This window comes from Callospermophilus lateralis, chromosome 14 (genome assembly GCF_048772815.1).
Source record: "Callospermophilus lateralis isolate mCalLat2 chromosome 14, mCalLat2.hap1, whole genome shotgun sequence".
NCBI lineage: Eukaryota > Metazoa > Chordata > Mammalia > Rodentia > Sciuridae > Callospermophilus > Callospermophilus lateralis.
In genome coordinates this window covers 103,472,538-103,491,935 of record NC_135318.1, presented here as the reverse complement: position 1 = coordinate 103,491,935, position 19,398 = coordinate 103,472,538, and the positions used below count along the sequence as shown (strand labels likewise).

General features: G+C 45.3%; 1 protein-coding gene across 2 annotated transcripts in view; it reads left to right on the top strand.

Moving 5' to 3' along the window:
* Tgfbrap1 (transforming growth factor beta receptor associated protein 1) overlaps positions 1 to 19,398 on the top strand; it is a 64,512-nt gene that overhangs the window by 26,052 nt on the left and 19,062 nt on the right. For both annotated transcript variants that reach the window (XM_076833395.1, XM_076833394.1), the window contains exons 3-6: positions 806 to 1,000; positions 3,586 to 3,740; positions 13,381 to 13,463; positions 17,360 to 17,701. In XM_076833395.1, coding sequence (XP_076689510.1) covers positions 806 to 1,000; positions 3,586 to 3,740; positions 13,381 to 13,463; positions 17,360 to 17,701 — 775 coding nt within the window. The remainder of the gene's footprint in view (positions 1 to 805; positions 1,001 to 3,585; positions 3,741 to 13,380; positions 13,464 to 17,359; positions 17,702 to 19,398) is intronic.

Sequence of the window (19,398 nt, the reverse complement as noted above, 5' to 3'; positions counted from 1 at the left end):
CATCTCCCCTGCCTGACTGTCTCATATACTAGAAATCCTTGGTCTGCTGCGGCAGTGTTTAGCAACAGCATGCTCTCTTCAAAGACATTTTATGGCAACTCCCTTGAAGAGTGCACTTGAAATGGATTGACTCTACTTAGCGGAGGTATTCATTTTGGTCAACCCCAATATTAATGCCTTATGTGCGAACTAGATTGACTTCATTTAATATGGAAGTTATTGTTGACAAACACTTAACAGCAGTCTGGCTTGAATTGCAAGATTGGTTCTGCCTCTGTATACATTATTATAGAGTAGACTACACTCTGATATAAAGGAACAGAACCAATTATCAAAAATTAGACCTCCACTCTGAGCATGGCCAGTTCCTGCGAGAATACCTAGTGCCTGGTGCATTTTGGTAGGTGTTGAATGAACATATGAGGAAGAGCTCAAACAGGCACACAAGCCAGCTGGAGGACCGGATGGATGTGCGAGATAGCTTAGAAAGCATCCTGCATTGTTTGAAAAATAACTTTTTCCCACCTGGGAACATGTGCCTTATAAATGTGCCTATAGGTTCATTGGAAACTTTTTTTAATCTCATTTTTAGTTGAAAGTAGATAAGGTGATTCTCATCACAAAAATTAAGTCCTGCAGGGTTCTTTGCACATGTAGTGTATTATATTATTTTGTCTTTTTGAAATAGAAGAGCGTGCAGGAAAACTGAGGGGATGGATATTCTGCGTTCAGACATGGCTATAGGAAGAAAAGATACCATAGTTAACGTGACAATTCAGCCACCCCTTTCTCCTTGTTTTTACAGGCATGTTTGCCACCGTCGCAGGGATATCCCAGCGTGCTCCCGTGCACTGGGCGGAGAATGTCATCGGGGCAGCTGTTTGCTTCCCATACGTCATAGCGCTCGATGACGAGTTCATCACGGTCCACAGCATGTTGGATCAACAGCAGAAACAGACCCTGCCCTTTAAGGAAGGCCACATCCTACAGGACTTTGAAGGTACCTGTTGAGATCTTAAATAGAGTTATTTATCAAATCTTTTTTTTTTTTTTGGTGGGAAGAGGTTGTCACTCTATGTAGAGTATATATGACAGTCTTTATCTTCTTTATAAAACTGAAAATTATGATATTAAAGTATTATTTTAGTATACTTTAAAATTTCTTGTGATTTTTGCTTTGTTCCTGGTTATATAAATAAAAATGACTTTGCAAAAACAAACAAAAAACACATTTTTGATTTTTTTTTTTTTTTGGTAAATGTGTCAAGGGCCCTTGGGAAATGAGCCTCAATCTGAGCGTAGAAGAAACACAAATGACTGTAATACAGTCTTCTCACTTCAGGTAGTGCAAGGTTGAGATGTTAGTCAACAGCTAGAGTAGTTTAAGAGTTTGACAGACTTGGAGTAAGGCTCATTGGGTGAGCAAAAGAGGAGGCACTGCCTGGAGATCTCAGGGAGGGCTTCATGAAGGGAAGGGATTTGAGCCAGACCTTTAAGGATGGGAAGGAGCTGGCCAAGCAGATGTGGTGTGAACACCCTTCCAGGAGACAAAAAGACCTGTTCAAATCTGTGCAAGAGGGAATGGGGAGGGACCAGGGACCCAGGCCCTTCAAGCTCTGCACCGTAGCATGCATCGTGTAGGTGGAGGGGTGAGTGAGCTGAGGCCGCAGCAGACCGGGGCCATCAGGGAGCCACCTCATCTTGTGTACCAGTTAAGAGATTTGTTTCACCTTTTCTCAATTTTTATTTTAAACACTTCCAAACATACAGGAAAGTTGAAAGAGAAACAAGGTGAACTCCCATAAACCCTTCACCTAGATTCAGTACTTGTTAATGTTTGGTTAATTGTTTGAAAGTAAGAGGAGGACATCATGACATTTAACGCTGATGTAGGTCAGTAGGCATCTCCTAAGAGCCAGGGCATCTTCCTCCAATGCCACACTGCCATGTTCATAGCCAAGAACATGAGCACTGGCTGTATGGTCCCATCTAACATCCCCCTCTATTCAGATTTCCCTGCTCGTCCTAAGAACCTTCTTTATTATATTTTCTTCAAACACAGGAACTATTCTAGATTTTGCATTGTGTTTGCCAGTTAAGAATCTTAGTTCACCAAACGATGCCCTCCCTGTATCTGAGCTGCAGGGGACATAAACAATATGAAAGAGTTTCCAGTGCAAAGTTGCTCACGTTCTAGGTGGAGGCCTGAAATGTGACATGGAGTAGAATATAAGGCATCCCTTGGTATCCTTGGGGACTGGTTCCAGGACTCCTCTTGAATCCAGAATCCAGAAATGTTCAGGTCCCTTATATAAAATGGTCTAGTGTTTGCATAGAACCTATACTCATCTTCCGACATAATTTAAATAATCTCTAGAATACTTACAATTTCTGATACACTGTAAATGCCATATAAATAGTTGTTCTTTTTATATTTGAGGGATGAAGACAAAAAAAGTCTGTACATATTTAGTAAAGGTGCATCCCTCCCCCGTTATTTCCCTCCCTGGCTGGTTTAATCCATGGATACATGACCTGTGGATACAGGTACCATTTGTGTAGCAGTGTCGTGAGGCTTTGTGCCTTGAGTGGTAGAGGTGGGTACAGGGAACTATGGACATAGAAGAGACTGCTGTAACCCACCTGGTATGGGGACAAAGGAGGGCTTCCTGGAAAAAAATGACACCAAGCAGGGAAGGGACAGAATCTGGTAAGAGCTTGAAAGAAACTACTTGAGTCAGAATACAGAAGGCAGTGGGACTGGGGTTGTAGCTCAGTGGTAGATCACTTGCCTTGAATGCTTGAGGTACAGGGTTCGAATCTTAGCACCACATAAAAATAAAGAAAGAAAGAAAACAGAAGACAAAACAAAAAGACCCATTAACTACTTCTCGTACACAGGTAATGCTCGGATGAGAGTTTCTTGGGCAGGGAATCAAATTTAATTTGAAAGCACAATAGTAGGAGCTAGTCTTGCACTGCAGTCCTGACTCTTCTGTGGGCGACCTGTGAAGGGTCTCACAGTCCAGAAAGGACAACAGTGTTGGCCTTGGGTCAAGTGAACTGGCAGGAAGGTGGGGAAATGATGATGTTAATGGCAAAAATTGGAGGTATTTAGATGGAAGGTGAGCATAAAATATGAGCTCATGGCTCAAAATGTTGTATTAACATCTTAGTTCTATATTAACTGACTTGGAAGGAAATTTTTAATAAATCTTACATGAAATATATCATAAGTATTATTGATAATGTTTCGTGAAAGAGCTCTATAGCTTAATTTGACCCCGTATGATGTTTTTCCTACACTGATTTTTAAATTCACCAACATTTTTTGATAGAAAAAGGCTAAACAGCAGATGTTATTCTTTGGAAATAGAGTATTGAGAGTTGACCCCTTTTGCACAATCGTTAGTGTGGGCAGGAGAAAAAGGAATCATTATAATTTATAATTTCTGTAGGAATTCTATTGGAAAAACCGGTGAAATTGATTAACAAATCAGATAATGATCCATCTGAGGGAAAGCAGTACATTTTCTCGCAGGCGGTGTTTTTTTTCCTTCCCAACAATGTTCAATTTCTTCCCAGGAAGAGTGATTGTTGCCACAAGTAAAGGAGTTTACATCTTGGTTCCATTACCTCTGGAAAAACAAATACAGGATCTTCTAGCAAACCGAAGAGTGGAGGAGGCTTTGGTTTTAGCAAAAGGAGCCCGGAGGAACATTCCGAAAGAAAAATTTCAGGTTTGTAATTAACTGGTCACAAGAAAGCATGCCTGTCAGCCACGAGTGAGGGAGGGAGCATTTGGATTCAACTCCTCGCCATCGGCCTTACTGTACACCAGACCCTACACTTTGCTTTCGTATCTGCTATTTAATTTTCTCCACATTTTGCACCTGTTCAGCGTACAGATCAGTGGAACAGCTCCACTAGGGCTGTGCAGCACTCAGATAATCAGGTTTTGAACTTCTGACTTAATTCCTCCTTCTTGATACACTAAGTTGTATTCGTAACCGGGCTAATTGGGCTCTGATTTTAGACTTAGTGGAGCAGGTTGAATTAAAGTTGAGATTTCTGTCATCTATAGCAGCGCTTTGCTAACCCTATTGTTAAAGTACTTATTTGAAGGAACCCACCTAGTTGATTTCCTTTGGAAATAACTTTTAATGCATTTAAGAAACATTAAATATAATGGTTTGATAAATGTAATTGATAGATGTCAAGTTCCCTGGGAATTATTACTCGATCAGATGCAGGGTGTTCAGGCCTACATATTTGAGTGTGATAAAATAGTGATGTGCATACACTTCATACAGTTATCCAAGTTGATCATTAAAAGTTCTCACGAATTAGTAGTGTTGGTCAGATTTCATACATGATCATGTTACAGCTATGGAACGACATGGTATGCTGGGGCCGCAGCTGCTCCATGCAGGCAGAGGAAGCTTTTCAAAGTGAACACAGAATAGATGTGTCCTTTCTAGCTATGGGATTTGAAAATGGGGATATCTTTTCTCTGTGTAAGCACCAATGAATTTTTCCGTCTTTGTTCCCAACTTTTGTTTGAGACTGATCTGTTAGCATTCAGCAGGGGGCAGCAAAAGCAAGAAGAAGAAGCTGCTGTGTGTTCACGGGCTGTTACTGTGCTGGACACTTAGGTGATTTTGCCTCCACTTTGTGCTGTGCCAGTACTGGTGCCAGGAGGGCAGGATGCAGGGCAGAGGCAGATCCCCAGGCTGCTGCTTCCTGTTGGCTCCTTCTGTCGTCCCGTGGAGAGAGGCCACGGGTGCTGCTGCTGTCTGGGCAGTGTTGGGGAGCAGGGTGCACCAAGGTTTTCAGTGGCTTGGGGGAAGGTATCTATGGACATACTTTTAAATGGGTAACGTTTTCTTACCGAACTGTTCAGTGTTCAGCGTTCTGTATCTGATTTTTGCTTTTTTGGTTTTCTCTTCTCTTTTTACCTTGAGTAGAGAGATACACAGACAATGCTTCGTAAAATAATCAGTGTCTTGCTCTCGAGTCTGGTATCTCAGGGGGGTTTTTCCTTTCTCCCCTGTTCCCTGCCTTCTCCCTGGATGTCTCTGAAGTCATACATGCAGCCCTAGAGATACATCTTCAGCATTATAGTGAATACAGCCTTTATTCTCAGTTCCTGTTGTTGCTGTGGGTGTCCAGAACTTTCTCATATTTCCCCTGAATCATGTCAACAGCCTCTTGCTTATGTGTCTGTGGTCCACCCTGCCGCCACCATAGGAGTGATCTTGCTCCATGTGACCGAGTCCTTTGCTAAATCTAATCAATGGGCGAGTCGTTGGTAAAGTCCAGACCCTTGAAGTGCTCCTTAGTCTGTCTCTGTGACTTCATCTTCTTTGGTTCCCCTCACCCCTATGAAACACATGTCCAACCCCTATTTGGCCACCTCAAAAGGAGGAAGACAAAGAGAACAACTAGACAGCATTTTAAAATGTTGTTTATTTTATCCTCAGAAATATTCAGCAATGACCAGTGTCTGTTTGATAGAGAAGCCCCACGTGCCTGGCAGCCAGATCAGCCTGGCCTGTGGACACTCTGCTGTGAAGTCTGGGCCAGCCTCTCTGCAGCCCTCTTGCCTGGCCGGCCTGCACCTCCCCAGTTCCAGAATGTGCCATGCACTTCTTCACTTCCCCGTCTCCTGCTTCTTATTTCCCAGTGTCTGTGCCGGTTTCCATGACCAGTGTGTACTTTTCTACTTGATAAAATCCTGTTTCAATACCTTGCACTAATCTGGCTTTGTCACTAAGCCTGCCCTTCCCTCCAGGCAGAGCTGAGAGCTCTTCCCTCCTCACTTCCACATGACAGAATGGTTTGAGCATCCCTAACTCCCAAATCCAAATCCAAACTATTTTTAATGCCAGTGTAACACCACAAGTGGAAAATTCTGTACTCAACCTCATGTGTTGGGCCCCATTTAAAATATTGGTATACTAAAAATATTGTAGAAAATCGCCTTCAGGCTATGTGTATGAGGCATATGTGAAACATGAATGAATTTTATGTTTAGCCTTGGAATTGCCATCCCCAGAATAGCTCATTATGCATATGCAAATATTCTGAAATCTGGAACAGTTCAAAATCTGAAACACTTCTGGTCCCGGGCATTTTGGGTAAGGGATACTTACCTGCATTGGTGTGTATCACACTGCGTGTCATTATTTATCAGTGTGCTCCTCAGCTACGCACCTTTCCCTCCCTAAGAACCTAGGTAGAGTCTTCCCTAGGAAAGAGTCAGTGAGTTCACAACTCAGAGCTTTGAGCTGATCTCCCAACAGAGCTGTGATATAATGGAGCAGAGTTTTTGTCTGAAATACAAACCAGAAAAGACAGTAAGACAGTATTAACCCCAAAAAGAGCTAGATGAAGTTTTTCTTGAATGTATGCATTTTAAGGATTAGATGCAGCTCATAGCTAGGTGCATTGTTTTTGTGATTTTGGAATGCTGGTGACCTAGTGCTGGCTCCTAGGCTTGGAGAAGCCAGGGAAAGGCCTGGCAGAGAGGCGGAGTCGAGTAGACTGGTTCTACACCACCACGCCCCTTTTTCTGCATTTAAAGCAGGTACCAGTTCTGCTTCCCTGAGCTCTGACCTAGTGAGGGGGTCATCAGAAAGTTTAACTGTGGGACTCAGATCATAGAAATGTTTCTTCTCGAGAGTCAAAGGGGTCAGAGAGCTACTTAGAACTGTAGGAAAGCAGGGCTTTGATTGTATTAAGCATGAGGATGCAATCTCAAAAGAGATGGTAAAGAGACATTGGTCTTTATGTAAGACACAAAATTTCCTGATTTGCGCCATGTGATAGGGAGGGGGCTTATAGTTAAGCTTGAGCTCTGTAGAGTTTTCTTTCCATCTCCTCTAAAAGGATTTCATATGTGTCTCCAAAAGCCAGGGTGTCCTGTTTAACACTCATCCCTGCACCGTCCTCCAGGCTACCTTGGGTCAGCACTGTGCACTTCCAGTGGTGGGACCTGCTCAGAGCCCACATCACCCTACCCTACTTGTCCTATGAATATCTTAGACTTGCATTTCTTTTTACCCCTAGGGAAAATCCACTAGACTGTATAGGACAAATACACAATAGGAACTGCCTCAAAAAAGAGAAAACCAAAGGAGTTTGGTAAAATTGATACCATTAAGGTGACAATTAGAATAAAGAACACAGACACATCAAAAGAAGACAAAAAATGAAGAAAGGAGAAAGAGAAGGAAAGAGTAAGAGCTGGGGAGGGGAGAAGAAGTGCAAATAAAACAGAATCTGTAAAAAGCAGGGCAGGTAGTGAATAGGGAAAAGCAGGAAAAGAGAGACTTCTTTGAATATGCTGTATTTTGTCGTTTTGACTACTGAGCTATACTAATAGTTCACAGAATTACAAAACAAATTAAAATTTAAAAAGCAATTCTTACAAAAGAAAAGACAGGTGAAGGAAATGAACCTAGCTGTGCACATCAAAGTTGATGGCAGAACCGCCCAGGGACTGCCCCAAGTCATTGGAAAGCAGCCTGAGCTTGCCTTGCAAGACCTTGGGTTTCTTTTTCACAGTAGCTTTTAATGCGTGTGCTCCCTCTTTTCCTGTGCCCACCTCTGCTCGACCTCCTCACCTTGGGGACCGGCCACTTGTCTTGCTTTTGGGTCTGTGAGTTCCTGGCTTCCTTCCAGGTCAGGACTTCTCAGGTTGTGTTTCACCAGATACTTAAGCAGGGATGGTAACAGGTGCAGACTACGAAGAGGCTCTGTTTTGATAGGCTAATTAACTGGACTGATAACTCAAGGTTTGCTCAGAGCCTTTAGTATATCCATCCTGTGATCCTATTTTATTACATTTTTATCTTTCTGAAAATCCTAAAATGTATAGGGGTTTAGGTAGGTCTGTGTGTGTGTGTGTGTGTGTGTGTGTGTGTGTGTGTATGTGCATGCACACATATGTATCTACCAGCTTAGGTGTGAGGTAGGGTGTGTTTTGACGTGAATCTGAGTGGTCGGTTCCACACCAGGAGTGGACTGTCCTCTGGGAGTTGTTAGCTGGTTTGTAATGACTGTGTTTGGTGGTTTGCCTTCTTGGGGCTACAGTCAGTGTTGGTGAGGAAGGGCATGTCCATCAGCCCTGCAGACTGAATAAAATTATCTATTGACATCCCTCAGTGTCCATTGGGGATTGGTGCTAGGACCCCCGCTCAGATACCAAATCCACGAGTATTCAAGTTCTTTTGATAAAATGGCTGTTGTTTGCACAGAATCTATACACATTCTCCTGTATACTTCAAATCATTTGTAGGGTTCCCTGTAATACCTAATATAGTATAAAGGTAATGTAAATTATAATTGACAAGAAAAAATGTACATGTTCGGTACAAATGCAATTTTTTTTTTCTTTTCTGAAATGTGTTGGTTAAATCCATAGATACAGAATCCACGGATATGGAAGGCTGGCTGTTCTCCCTTGAGTGGGAGTGAGATCCAAATCTGATCCTATAAGTAGGCTTTTCTGCCCTCAAAAGAATCTCTTTTTCAGTTGAAAACTCCTAGAATAGTCTGAGGTTGTCTTTGTCATGAGACCCTCAGGTCCAGCCCAGGTGACCTACAGCCTTCCATCCCCAACCCATCCCAGGGTTAGGGAACCAGTGGCAGCTGGGAGAAAAAGGGCCACCGAGGGAGACAGGGCCTGCGAGAGCCATCGTGGTCCCTGTGTGTCTGCTCCCCCAGCTCCTGGGTGCTCGCAGGGTCATTGGTTGGTTTTCCTCCTGGGAAAGCCCTGTTGTAGCTGGAGAAGCAGTGCAGTCTGAGTCCTCCCTTGGTCTGCTGGCTTCCTGCGGACTTACAAGGAAGCATCTTCCTGCCTGCAGTGAGTGACCCCTGTGGAGCCCTCTCCTTGCCTCGCCACTCATTTCTGTCACATTTGGCCCCACGGGCAGGCGCAGCCGCCGGAGAGGCCATGTCTAGGGAACTAGCACTTGTCGCAGTGGAGAGGTCTGTGCCGCCAGGGTGGGATTATTTGTGCTGCTGGTAGAAAGATTCCTATTAAAACATCCTGATGTTCTTCACCTCTTTCTCTTTCATGGGAAAAGGATTTGTGCACCCCACTTCCCTCCAATACTCACAGATACAGTAGAATCACGCAAGTGGTCTTGAAAGGATGATGGAAAAATTTAGATCCTGGCATTACTTAGGAAAGCAAACTGCAGGCCCAGCCTCAAGAGAGAGAGAACATTTGTTGAGTGCTTACTGCATGCCAGGCATTGTTGTGCATGCTGGACACAGTGGGAGTCTTCCTCACCACAGTTGTGAGGTGGACCCTGGTGAGATGCAGGTGCGGTGTGAAGGACGGAGGGGCTTGCCCAGAGCACGGAGCCAACAGGGGCAGAGCCAGGACTCACAGGACTCACACCCCCGGGGGCTCCATTCTGACCAGCAGGTCACCACAGAAATCAGAGACCTTTGGCTGCTATCAAGTTCACTAAAGAAAAAAAAACTCTGCTTGGAAAAGCTCTTTCTTTTTTTCTGGGGATGGTGGAGGTGAAATATACATAACATAAAATACACCATGGCAACTATTTTGAAGTGTGCATTTCAGTGGCATTAAGTGCATTCAGTGTTGTTTGGCCATCACCACTGTCCATCTGCAGGACATTTCATCTTCCTAGGCTGCAACTCTATCCTCATTAGGCACCGACTCCCCACTTCATCCCAGCACTCACACGCCCAGCCCCAGCAGCCACCCTCTTTCTTCTCTCTCTATGTGTTTGCCTACTCTGCGTGCCTCATACCAGGGGAATCATATAGTATCTGTCTCTTTGAGTAGCCTGCATCCGAATGCCCTCCCTTTTTAAGACTGAGTAGCATTCCATTAGTTCGAGAAGTTTCTTTTTTTGTTTTTTCTTTTTTCTTTGTGGTGATAGGGATTGATCCAGAGCCTCAGGCTTGCTAAGCATGTGCTCTACCACTAAGCTACACCCCAGGCAATGCATATTCATGAAGAGCCATAGAACAAATTACACTTTGAATTTAGTACTCCAAGAACTGTTTGCTTCAGAAGCTTTTGTGTGATATCCAACTTAGCCAGTGCAGTCTTGAACAGGCTTAGAAAACTTTACGTTAGACTCTTCTGGTTTCACAAAATTTCCAATTCCCCAAATCACAAAAGTTAGAAATCTCCATTCATGTGTGTGTGTGTGTGTGTGCACGTGCGCGCATGTGTGCACGCGTGCGTGCATGCATATATAGAGACAGACACAGAGTCATTGTATGTATGTATGTATGTGGGTGTATATATATGTGTGTGTGTGCGTGTGTGCGTGTGTGTGTGTGTATGTATATATATTATCACATACACATTATCACTCAGAACTAACATGGATTTTAACTTCAATTTCTACTCCCAGAATACACATGACCACTTTAGCCTGACTTGAGTGTTGGGCCCCAACCTTGGGGCAGAGTAGCTACTAAGTGACTCCCCAGATGTCTGTCTGTCTGAATTATGCTCTACCTGGGGATTTTGATAACTTCCTAAAACTAAAGGAAAAGAAGAAGAAGAAGGAAGTCCTTGAGTTAGCTGTGGTGTTAGAAGCTAAACAGACATGCAAGGGATGCCTTCACCCTAGATATAAGCACCAGGGACATCGAAGCAAAGGATGATACAAAGAATAACATCACATTCTACCTAAAACTTTCCCCGTCATTCCCATGTACTCACCCTTCCTGTCCTTTTCCCATGGTCATATATTTTACAACAGGTTTTGTAGTTGGTATCACCCGAGCAGAAAGCAAGAAGAGGTGTCAGACACCTGGAAATTAGGCACCTTCAGAGAGCCAAGAATTGGTTGTACTTGGTAAAGTTTCTAATCAGGCATTTGTAGGTAAAATTTGATATTGTTCTTTATATTGTCCTTCATTTCAGTGTCCATGGGGCCTAAATCCAAGATGAAAGAATATTTTTGCATGCTCCTTCCAAGTCTACATGTGTCGTTCTCAGACTAGGATATAGAAAATAGCACTCTGTCTTAGTTGGTTTTCTTGCTCTAACAAAATACCTGAGACATGGTAATTTATAAGACTAGAATTTTATTTGGCTATGGTTCTAGAGGCTTAGAAGAGCATGGCACTAGCATTTGCTTGGCATGTGGTAGGCCTTCCTTGCTACATCATAACATGGCAGAGGGCATCACATGGTGGGCAGAGCAAGTGCTACCTCAGGTCTCTTCCTCTTCTAATGCCAAATGAGGGCCCTCATGACCTTACCTAATTCTAATTAATACCAAAAGACCTCAACTCTAAGTGCCATCCACATGGTACTTGGAAGTTAAGTTTTCATTACAGGACCTTTCAAGGCACATTTAAACCATGGCACTCCTTATTTGTGGAGATTAGGAGTATTAGTAAAAGTAATCTCTATCTTCCTTCAGGTGACACCTGAGTCCTGCAGCCATAGGGAATGGATTGCCATTCAGATGATGTCTCATTGACAAGCTCAGGTGTGATTGAGAATCCTTCCTGCTGCAGGAATGGCATTCCTCATTTCTACTTTCAGAAATGGACCTGGCGTTCCCAGGCAACAGAACCTTGGCCTGATATCTTGGCTGAGTGTTGGGTGGTATAATTAGGTCTGTCTTCAGGTCAGAAATAGCTGGTTAGGGGAAGAAAAATAAAAGCTGATGGAGAGAAAAGAATGTCTACTGAGGGCCCGGGAGGAACTGTCGTAATACTTTTGAGAGCTCTGTGATACTAGTGAGCTGGGATGTAGCTTAATGGTAGAACACTTACTTGCTTTGCATGTGTGAGGCTCTGGGTTCCATCCCCAGCACTAAAGGAAAATAAAATAAAATAAAACTGTAGTGAAAGTCCTTTTAAAGCTAACAGAAAGCATTGGCCTATAGAATCTGAAAGATCTGGCTTTGAATCATAGCTCAACCATTTATTACTTGAGTTACTTTGGCCTGAAAACTTAACATCTCTGAGGAGAATTTTCTTGTCTTTAAACTGGGAACAGTGAATGACAGTGAGTAGAGTTTTGTGGAAATGGACCACGTAGTCCTTCAGGTCTAAGTGGCAGATTCAGCCAGTAGTGTGAGGTCTCTGAGGTGTGTGCCTTGGGTTGGGGAATTGATGGCTTGTGGAGGAGAGTGGTGGATCAGAAGGAGGAAGGATTAAGGTCAGAGAGAACAGTTAAGACACAGCCAGGTCTTCAGCTGGGAGGAAAAGGGCTGGACTATGGAGGACTGATGTGAGAAGAGAATGTCTAGAAGTAATTTCAAACTGTGAGCACACAAAAAGGAGAAGTTGGGCAATGACAGGGAGTGGGTGGGATTGAAGCCCCAGGCAGATTCTAGAAGCATGTATTGCTGTTGCTGCATGTTACAGGAGCAAAGGATCCTGTGGTAAAGGAAAGCAGTGTCACACTGAATCAAATGGGTAACTGCACCTTGGCTGCAGGAACTCAGACTGCCGTGTGCTGTGGGTGGGGTGTCCCCAGGAGAGAAAGCCCAGCATTTCCCTAGCTCTGGCTGAGAGGGCCCAGGCATCTGAGTGGTCATTAAACCTTGTGAGTATCCCAGGGCTACTCTGGAAGAGCGGGAGGGTGGGCAGCTAGCTCCTAGACTGCCAGAAACCCTGAGTTGTTCTGTCCACCTGAGCAGCCAGAGGCAGAAGCAGTTATTGAGGTCCTGCTGGTTAATAACGAGGAGAAGATAAAGCCGTACAGTGAGGAAGGATTGGGGATTTATGGACACAAATCCATGAAAACACCTGTTAATCAAAACTATTCAGAGAACTAAATCAGGGGGCTGAGGGTGCAGCCTAGTGGTGGAGTGCTTGCTAGCATGCACGAGGCCCTGGGAACCATCCCCAGTACTGAAAAGAAAAAAAAAAGTTGCATGTGCACTGACCAAATGCAGACCTTTTTTTGTACATTATTTCATAAGCAATATGGCATAATAGCTACTTACATAGCATTTGCATTGCATTTGGTATTATAAATAATCTAGAGATAATTTAGTATACAGGAGGGTGTATAGGTTCTGTGGAACTACTGTGCCATTTTATATAAGGCATCCTTGGATGTTGGTATATGTAGGGGTCCCTCTGACTAATCCCTCTTGGGTACTGAAGGGTGACCGTGTATATAATTTCATATATACCTTTTTCTCTAACTTATAACTTCCTATTTCTCTATAATGATAATCATTTAACTTGAGTTGTGGATTTGAAATTTAGGTTCCCTTTTCTTTCTTTCTTTCTTTCTTTTTTTTTTTTTAACAATGCTGGGCTAGGCAAGTGCTGTACCATGAAGTGATACCTCCCGCTCTCTGTGATGGCCATAAGGTGTCTCTGAGAAATAAAATCTGTGTTTCCTTCCAGGTCATGTACCGAAGGATTCTGCAGCAGGCGGGCTTCATCCAGTTTGCACAACTTCAGTTCCTGGAAGCTAAAGAGCTATTCAGGTAATTTGAGGTGTCAGTCACAAGGCTGCCTTGACAGTGTCCCCCTGTGCTCAGACCTCGTGCTCCTGTGACATGCTGGTGGGAAATGCAGTCGTGGTTAGCTGGAGCTGCAGATGGGGTGGGGGGCTCACACCTCCCAGGCTGGGGTGGGTCCCAGCCTTAGACGAAAGGGCCTGGGTCTAGGGAGGGTGGGAGGGGCCTGGGTCTAGGGAGGGTGGGAGGGGCCTAGAGGCAGTCTGTGAGGAGAGTTCTGTGGAGGAGGCCTTGGGGCTGGGGGCTGCCGGAGGAGGAGTCTAAAGGTTGCTAATGTGAGGATTCTGAGGAACCAGCTGTTTGTGCTTCCTTCTCTCCATAGATTTTATTAGATTCTGAATTTAGAAAAAGCAAGGGCTTTCTGGAAAAGTCTATGAAAACTTTCTATCGTCTTCTAAAAGCTTTTGAAGTGTGATATTCCTGGTCAGTTCTGTTAGGAAGTTGGAAGCTGAGTTTTGTCATCGGGAGTCCCTGGGCATTGTGATTAATGCTGTATCTGCAGGGAGCTCCCCTGAGCCACTTTTGCCATTCATTACTTGTGCCCATGTACAAGCACACCCCTTGCCCTCGCCCCTGCTCTTCCAGCTGCCCTTGCTCTGCCGGGGTGGGGTGCTTGGTGAGGCAGCGTCTCAGAAGGTTGATCAGCACTACCTGAGAGGTGAAGTCACACCCCTGAACACCCCCTGAAGCCCCGCCCCCTGAAGCCACGCCTTCCCAGTGACTTTTCCCAGCACCTCACTAGAACAGAGTCTGCAGTTTATAGCTACCTAGCAAACGAGATGTAGATCATTTGCAGCTCGGTGACGACTTGAGGGGAACCCTGTCTGTGTCATACCATCTGTTGTCCATTCTTGGAGATGATCGCATATGACCCACACATGTACTGACATCTTGCTGTCACAAAATTGTATATAGAGAATGGATTTCTGTGTCAAGACTCGTTCTTTGAGTAATGATGACTGATACCACTTTTACTCCTACAAATCCTATGTGCTGCTACCATCTGTTCCTAGAGAGAGATCAGTGGCTTTGGGATTTAAATAGATTCTTTGTGACTTTGGACCTCAACTCTTCTACCATTCCTTGTTTTAGTTCTGCAATATCAAATACCTCCTCATTGGTATCATGGTGTGTTTATCTCCAAACATCTTCTTTTCCTTGTGGGTCAATCTGAGACAGTGGGCAAATGGCCATGGATGCATGGTCTCCTGTTTTGATAAGAGTGTTAGGTCGATGAAGTGGCTTAGGAACAAAGCACCAAGCAGCCCCCCACGCACGAAAGAAACACCGATAGGGCACTGATGGAACTGCCTGTCAGTCACTGGGGTCTCCTGGCCAATCCTGGATCTTAGTCAGTTCCCCGTCCAACTCCAATGGGACAAAGGACTCTAAAACCCCTTTACCTGTCCCAAGCCCTCCCTTCCTGCCCTAAGCCCCATAAGACTCCAGTCTGGTTGAGCCCCCACGCGGTTTCTCCTCAGACCCTCCTCTTGCTCTGCTGGTCTGAGGGTTCTGCCCAGGAGTGGGATCTCAATAAAGCCTCCTTCAGCAGCCTTTTAAAATCTGCCTCCTTTTTGTTGCCCCTGCTGCCTGACCTTACAAAAAAGAGAACAGAAGTTGGGCCTGTCTGTCGCTAGGACAAGGTTCTTCCATACATCAGCCTCTCAGTAGCTCCACTTCAGGTTACCTGCTGCTCAGCTTTTGTCAAAAGTGTGACTGAGATCCAGGCACGGTGGTGCGAGTCTGTGATCCCAGCGACTTGGGAGGCTGAGGCCAGAGAATCACCAGTTCAAACCGAGCCTCGGCAAATTAACGAGGCTCTAAGCAACTCAGCGAGACCCTGTCTCTAATAAAATATAAAAAAGGGTTGGGAGTGTGGCTTAGTAGTTAAGCATCCCTGGGCTCAATCCCTGGAACTAAAAAAAGAAAAAAAAAAAAAAAAGTCTGAGAGAATTCATAGGTGTTTAAGGTGCTCTATGACAAGGATGATTCCACTGTCCCTTCCTGTGCCATAGCTGTCAGCTAATCATGGTTGGTTCCTGTAAGAAAACCCACACCTCATTCCTGTCGTCGGGACAGGTACTGTGCATCTGTTCCTCCATATATTCTGCAGCCTGTCTCTGTGTATCCAATGAGGTGTGGCTCTTTTTTCGCTTAGTAAACTCGACCTAAGCAGAGAGAGACTTGTAAAGACACGACAGTGCCTCTGCTTTTCGGGGGTGCCCATGCTAGTTTGGAGAAGGGACTTTGCACCCATTGCCTGTGTGGGTGCCGTTCTGTCTGGAGAGCAGGACATGGGCTTAGGTTGGACAGTAGAAGAATCTTTCTTCACTGGATTCATTCTGGATCTCAAACAGTGAGCAGAAGTTTCCCAAATCAAGAATCATACTTTAGGCCAGGGTTTCTCAACTGTGGCACTGTTGACATTGTGGGACAAATAGTTCTTGGGCAGGGGGTGCTATCTGGTGCATCATAGGATGTTCAGCAGCAGCTGGCTCCTACCTACTAGGTGTTAGTAGCACACAACAAGTCATGATAAAACTGTCTCCAGTCATGCCTCGTGTCCCCCAGGAAGCAACATGGCTTCCTATTGAGAACCGCTGCTTTAGGCAAAGGGTACAGCAAGGGCCAAGGCTGAGAGGCATGGTGTTGCCATTGGCCAGGTGTTGCCATTGGGTATTAGGGCTGAAGTGATAAGGCGGTTTGGGATCTGGTGGGAAGGGCCGTGCCTAACCAAGGCCGTAGGCGGTACAGGCCATTACAGGTTGAGGGAGGTGAGGGTGCAGGGAGGGGGAGTGGAAGGAAGGGAGACGGAGGCAGAAGCCAGTGGAGTGGGGGGTGGGAGCTCAGAGACCGCTGCGGGGATGTAGTGAACATTTCAGGCAGTGACAGTCCCAGGGTTGGGACAGTCCCCACTTCTTTTTCCTCCAGAACTATCCTACAGGTGGCTCTGACTTTGGGCCCAGGTGGAGATCTGTAGCTCTGTGATGCCTCCGTTGATGTTGTCATTGCCAAGGGGACCAGCAGGCTGGAGGGAAAAGGGCCCAGCAATGAGTCAGACAGGGGACATCAACAAATGTGGTCTCAGGATGTTCTGCTGGCCATGTGAAAGCTGCGTCCTAATGTTCTGCTCTGAATTCTATCAAGAGTCACAGCAGAAATGGCAGCATGAAGAGTTCTGTCTCTTACATAGTCAGACCATTGCCAGGAAAATTGTGTTAGGTTCTTTTATTTAGTACTGGGAATTGAACCCAGGGCACCTAACCACGTAGCCACATCCCCAGTCCTTTTTGTTTTTTATTATGAGACGGGGTCTTGCTAAGTTGCTGGGTCTGACCTCAAACTTGTGATCCTCCTACCTTACCCTCCCGAGCCACTGGGATTACAGGTGTGCACCAACATGCCTGGCTTGTGTCAAGTTCTTATAAATTCTCCTTCAAGAACTGTCCCACAATCTATTTATAATGGAATGTCAGGAAAACAATGGGTTTTGGAAGAACTGTGACGTTGTCTGCCTGGACACTGATGTGTGACATCCTTGGTTGGGCTTGGTCTGCGTGGTTCTGAGGTGCCAGGGCTACCCTGGGTTTTCCTGGCAGTGTAGGCATCTCAATGTTCCACTTGCACGCTGTGGGCCTACGTGTCTGTGACTGTCATTCCCGGTTCTCTTGTGGAACCAGGTGGTGTCACAGGATAGGTAGTGCTGCCTTGTACTTGCAGATTCGGAGGATCGCTCCGATGTGCCACCCCGTGTCCACCCCTGTTCACGTGTGCCCACAGGCACTGCCCTCCAGTGTCGTTTGTGTGCCTATGTGTACTCTTTCTCTCTTTTTGCTTCATTTAGTTTGACACTGTAATTGCAGAAGCGGCCAGCTTGATGTCCGGGAGCTGATCTCTCTCTACCCCTTCCTGTTGCCCACCTCCTCTTCATTCACTCGGTCCCACCCTCCTCTTCACGAGTACGCAGACCTGAACCAGCTGACCCAGGGGGACCAGGAGAAGATGGCCAAGTGCAAACGCTTCCTCATGAGCTACCTGAACGAAGTCCGCAGCACAGAGGTCGCTAATGGCTACAAAGAGGACATTGACACAGCTTTGCTCAAGCTGTATGCAGAGGCTGACCACGACAGCCTGCTGGACCTCCTGGTCACCGAGAACTTCTGTCTTCTGACGGACAGCGCTGCCTGGCTAGAGAAGCACAAAAAGTGAGTGTTCTCCTCCAGCAGGGCGGGCTGCCCACTCAGGCTCTGCCGCGAAGCTGATGTAGCCAGTGTGACGTTTGGTTCCTGGCAGGTCCACTCAGTAGCTACCTTGAAATTGCAGTGACCTCAGGAGCTGAGTGCTCTCCAGATGCTGTTGCTCTTATCACTATCCAAGGGGTGTCAGGGGCCATTCACTCTTTCCTCATTCTTTAATAGTAAGACTACAATTTAGAACTAGTCATGGGCTTTGTTAATAAATGAAGCCATTTTTAAGTTTCTTCTGTTGTCAACCGAGGATTCACTTGTGCAAATGCCGTGTGATTTTTAATTAAAGCCCGCATTGGCCAGGTGTGGTGCATGTGCCTGTAATCCCAGCAGCTCAAGGCTGAGGCAGGAGGATCACAAGTTCAGAGCCATCCTGAGCAACTTAGCAAGGCGCTAAGCAACTCAGTGAGACCCTGTCTCTCAATAAAATACAAAAAAGGGCTGAGGATGTGGCTCAGTGGTTAAATGCCCCTGAGTTCAATCCCTAATACCAAAAAAAAAAAAAAAAAAAAAAAAAAAGTGCATTGAGTCTTTGATAACTAAACTGCTTAAATAGACACCTGGATAAATGATGAAGTGGTATGGTTTTTGACCTTGGTCCCACAAAGTCATGGTTGAAAACTGCCTTCATTACGTCCATGAGTTAGTAGCAGCCTCCTGTTCAGGGCCACTTGGTGCATAGTGACATCCAGGGTAGGAAGTCACAGAACTGATCATTCTAGGCCCCAGCTTTCTTATCTTTAAAAATGAAGGGCATTGGGTGATCTCTCAATTTCATATAAGCAGTAAGTTTTTTAAAAATATTTTTTTGCCTATGATTTTGTTAAGAATTTGAAGGGGCAGAAGGACTGATGAAATCCCACAGAGATCCTGGGGGTCACCATGCTAGACCCTGTTCAGTGCCTGAGATGACCTGGGCTTCCACGAGGGTTTTGGCTCTGTCCTCAGCTTCCCAGGTTACCAGAACATGCTATGGAGTGGTGTTATAGGCCGAGTATTCCTGACCTAAGGTGCTCGCAACAGAAGCAGGTTTCAGAGTTTCAGAGTTTTGGATGTTTGCATAGACTTCTGCAGTGAATCGTCCCTAATCGGAAAATCCAAAATCTGAAACAGTGTGTGAGCATCGTGCAGTCCTCCCCATTTGTAAATGAGGACATAGAAGACTGGGTCAGTCAGCTTCTGGCTCAGTGCGATTCAGCTCGTCAGTCACGAAGCCTTAGTAGGAACTGAGGTCTCTGCCCTCTGGGACCCTCTTCCTGAGTGCCCTGGACTTCCTGTTGCCTGTGGTTCCCGGACACCATCAGTGTTCTCTGCTGTTGTTCAGGTTGAAGCTTCTTGCCCCTTTTCTCAAGAAATGCTCAGACAGTGGACCTTCCCCATGCTCTTACCACTGCGTCATGGGCTCCTGTGGTAACTGAAGATATATGAAATTGTATTAGTATTTGAAGCAAAATAAAAGCAATTCCAAATGCTATTTTCACATAGTATCATGGTATTTTCTTTTCTCAGCTCTCCCGAGATTGGAGTCATCCTTTTTTGGAGATTGATAGAGCACCTGTTTTTAGTGCCATAAGCAAAATAAATAGAAGTGAGGATCCTTTTGTTTGAAGTTAGCTGTCTTCTGAGTTGAACAGGATCCAGGGGACCAAGCCAAG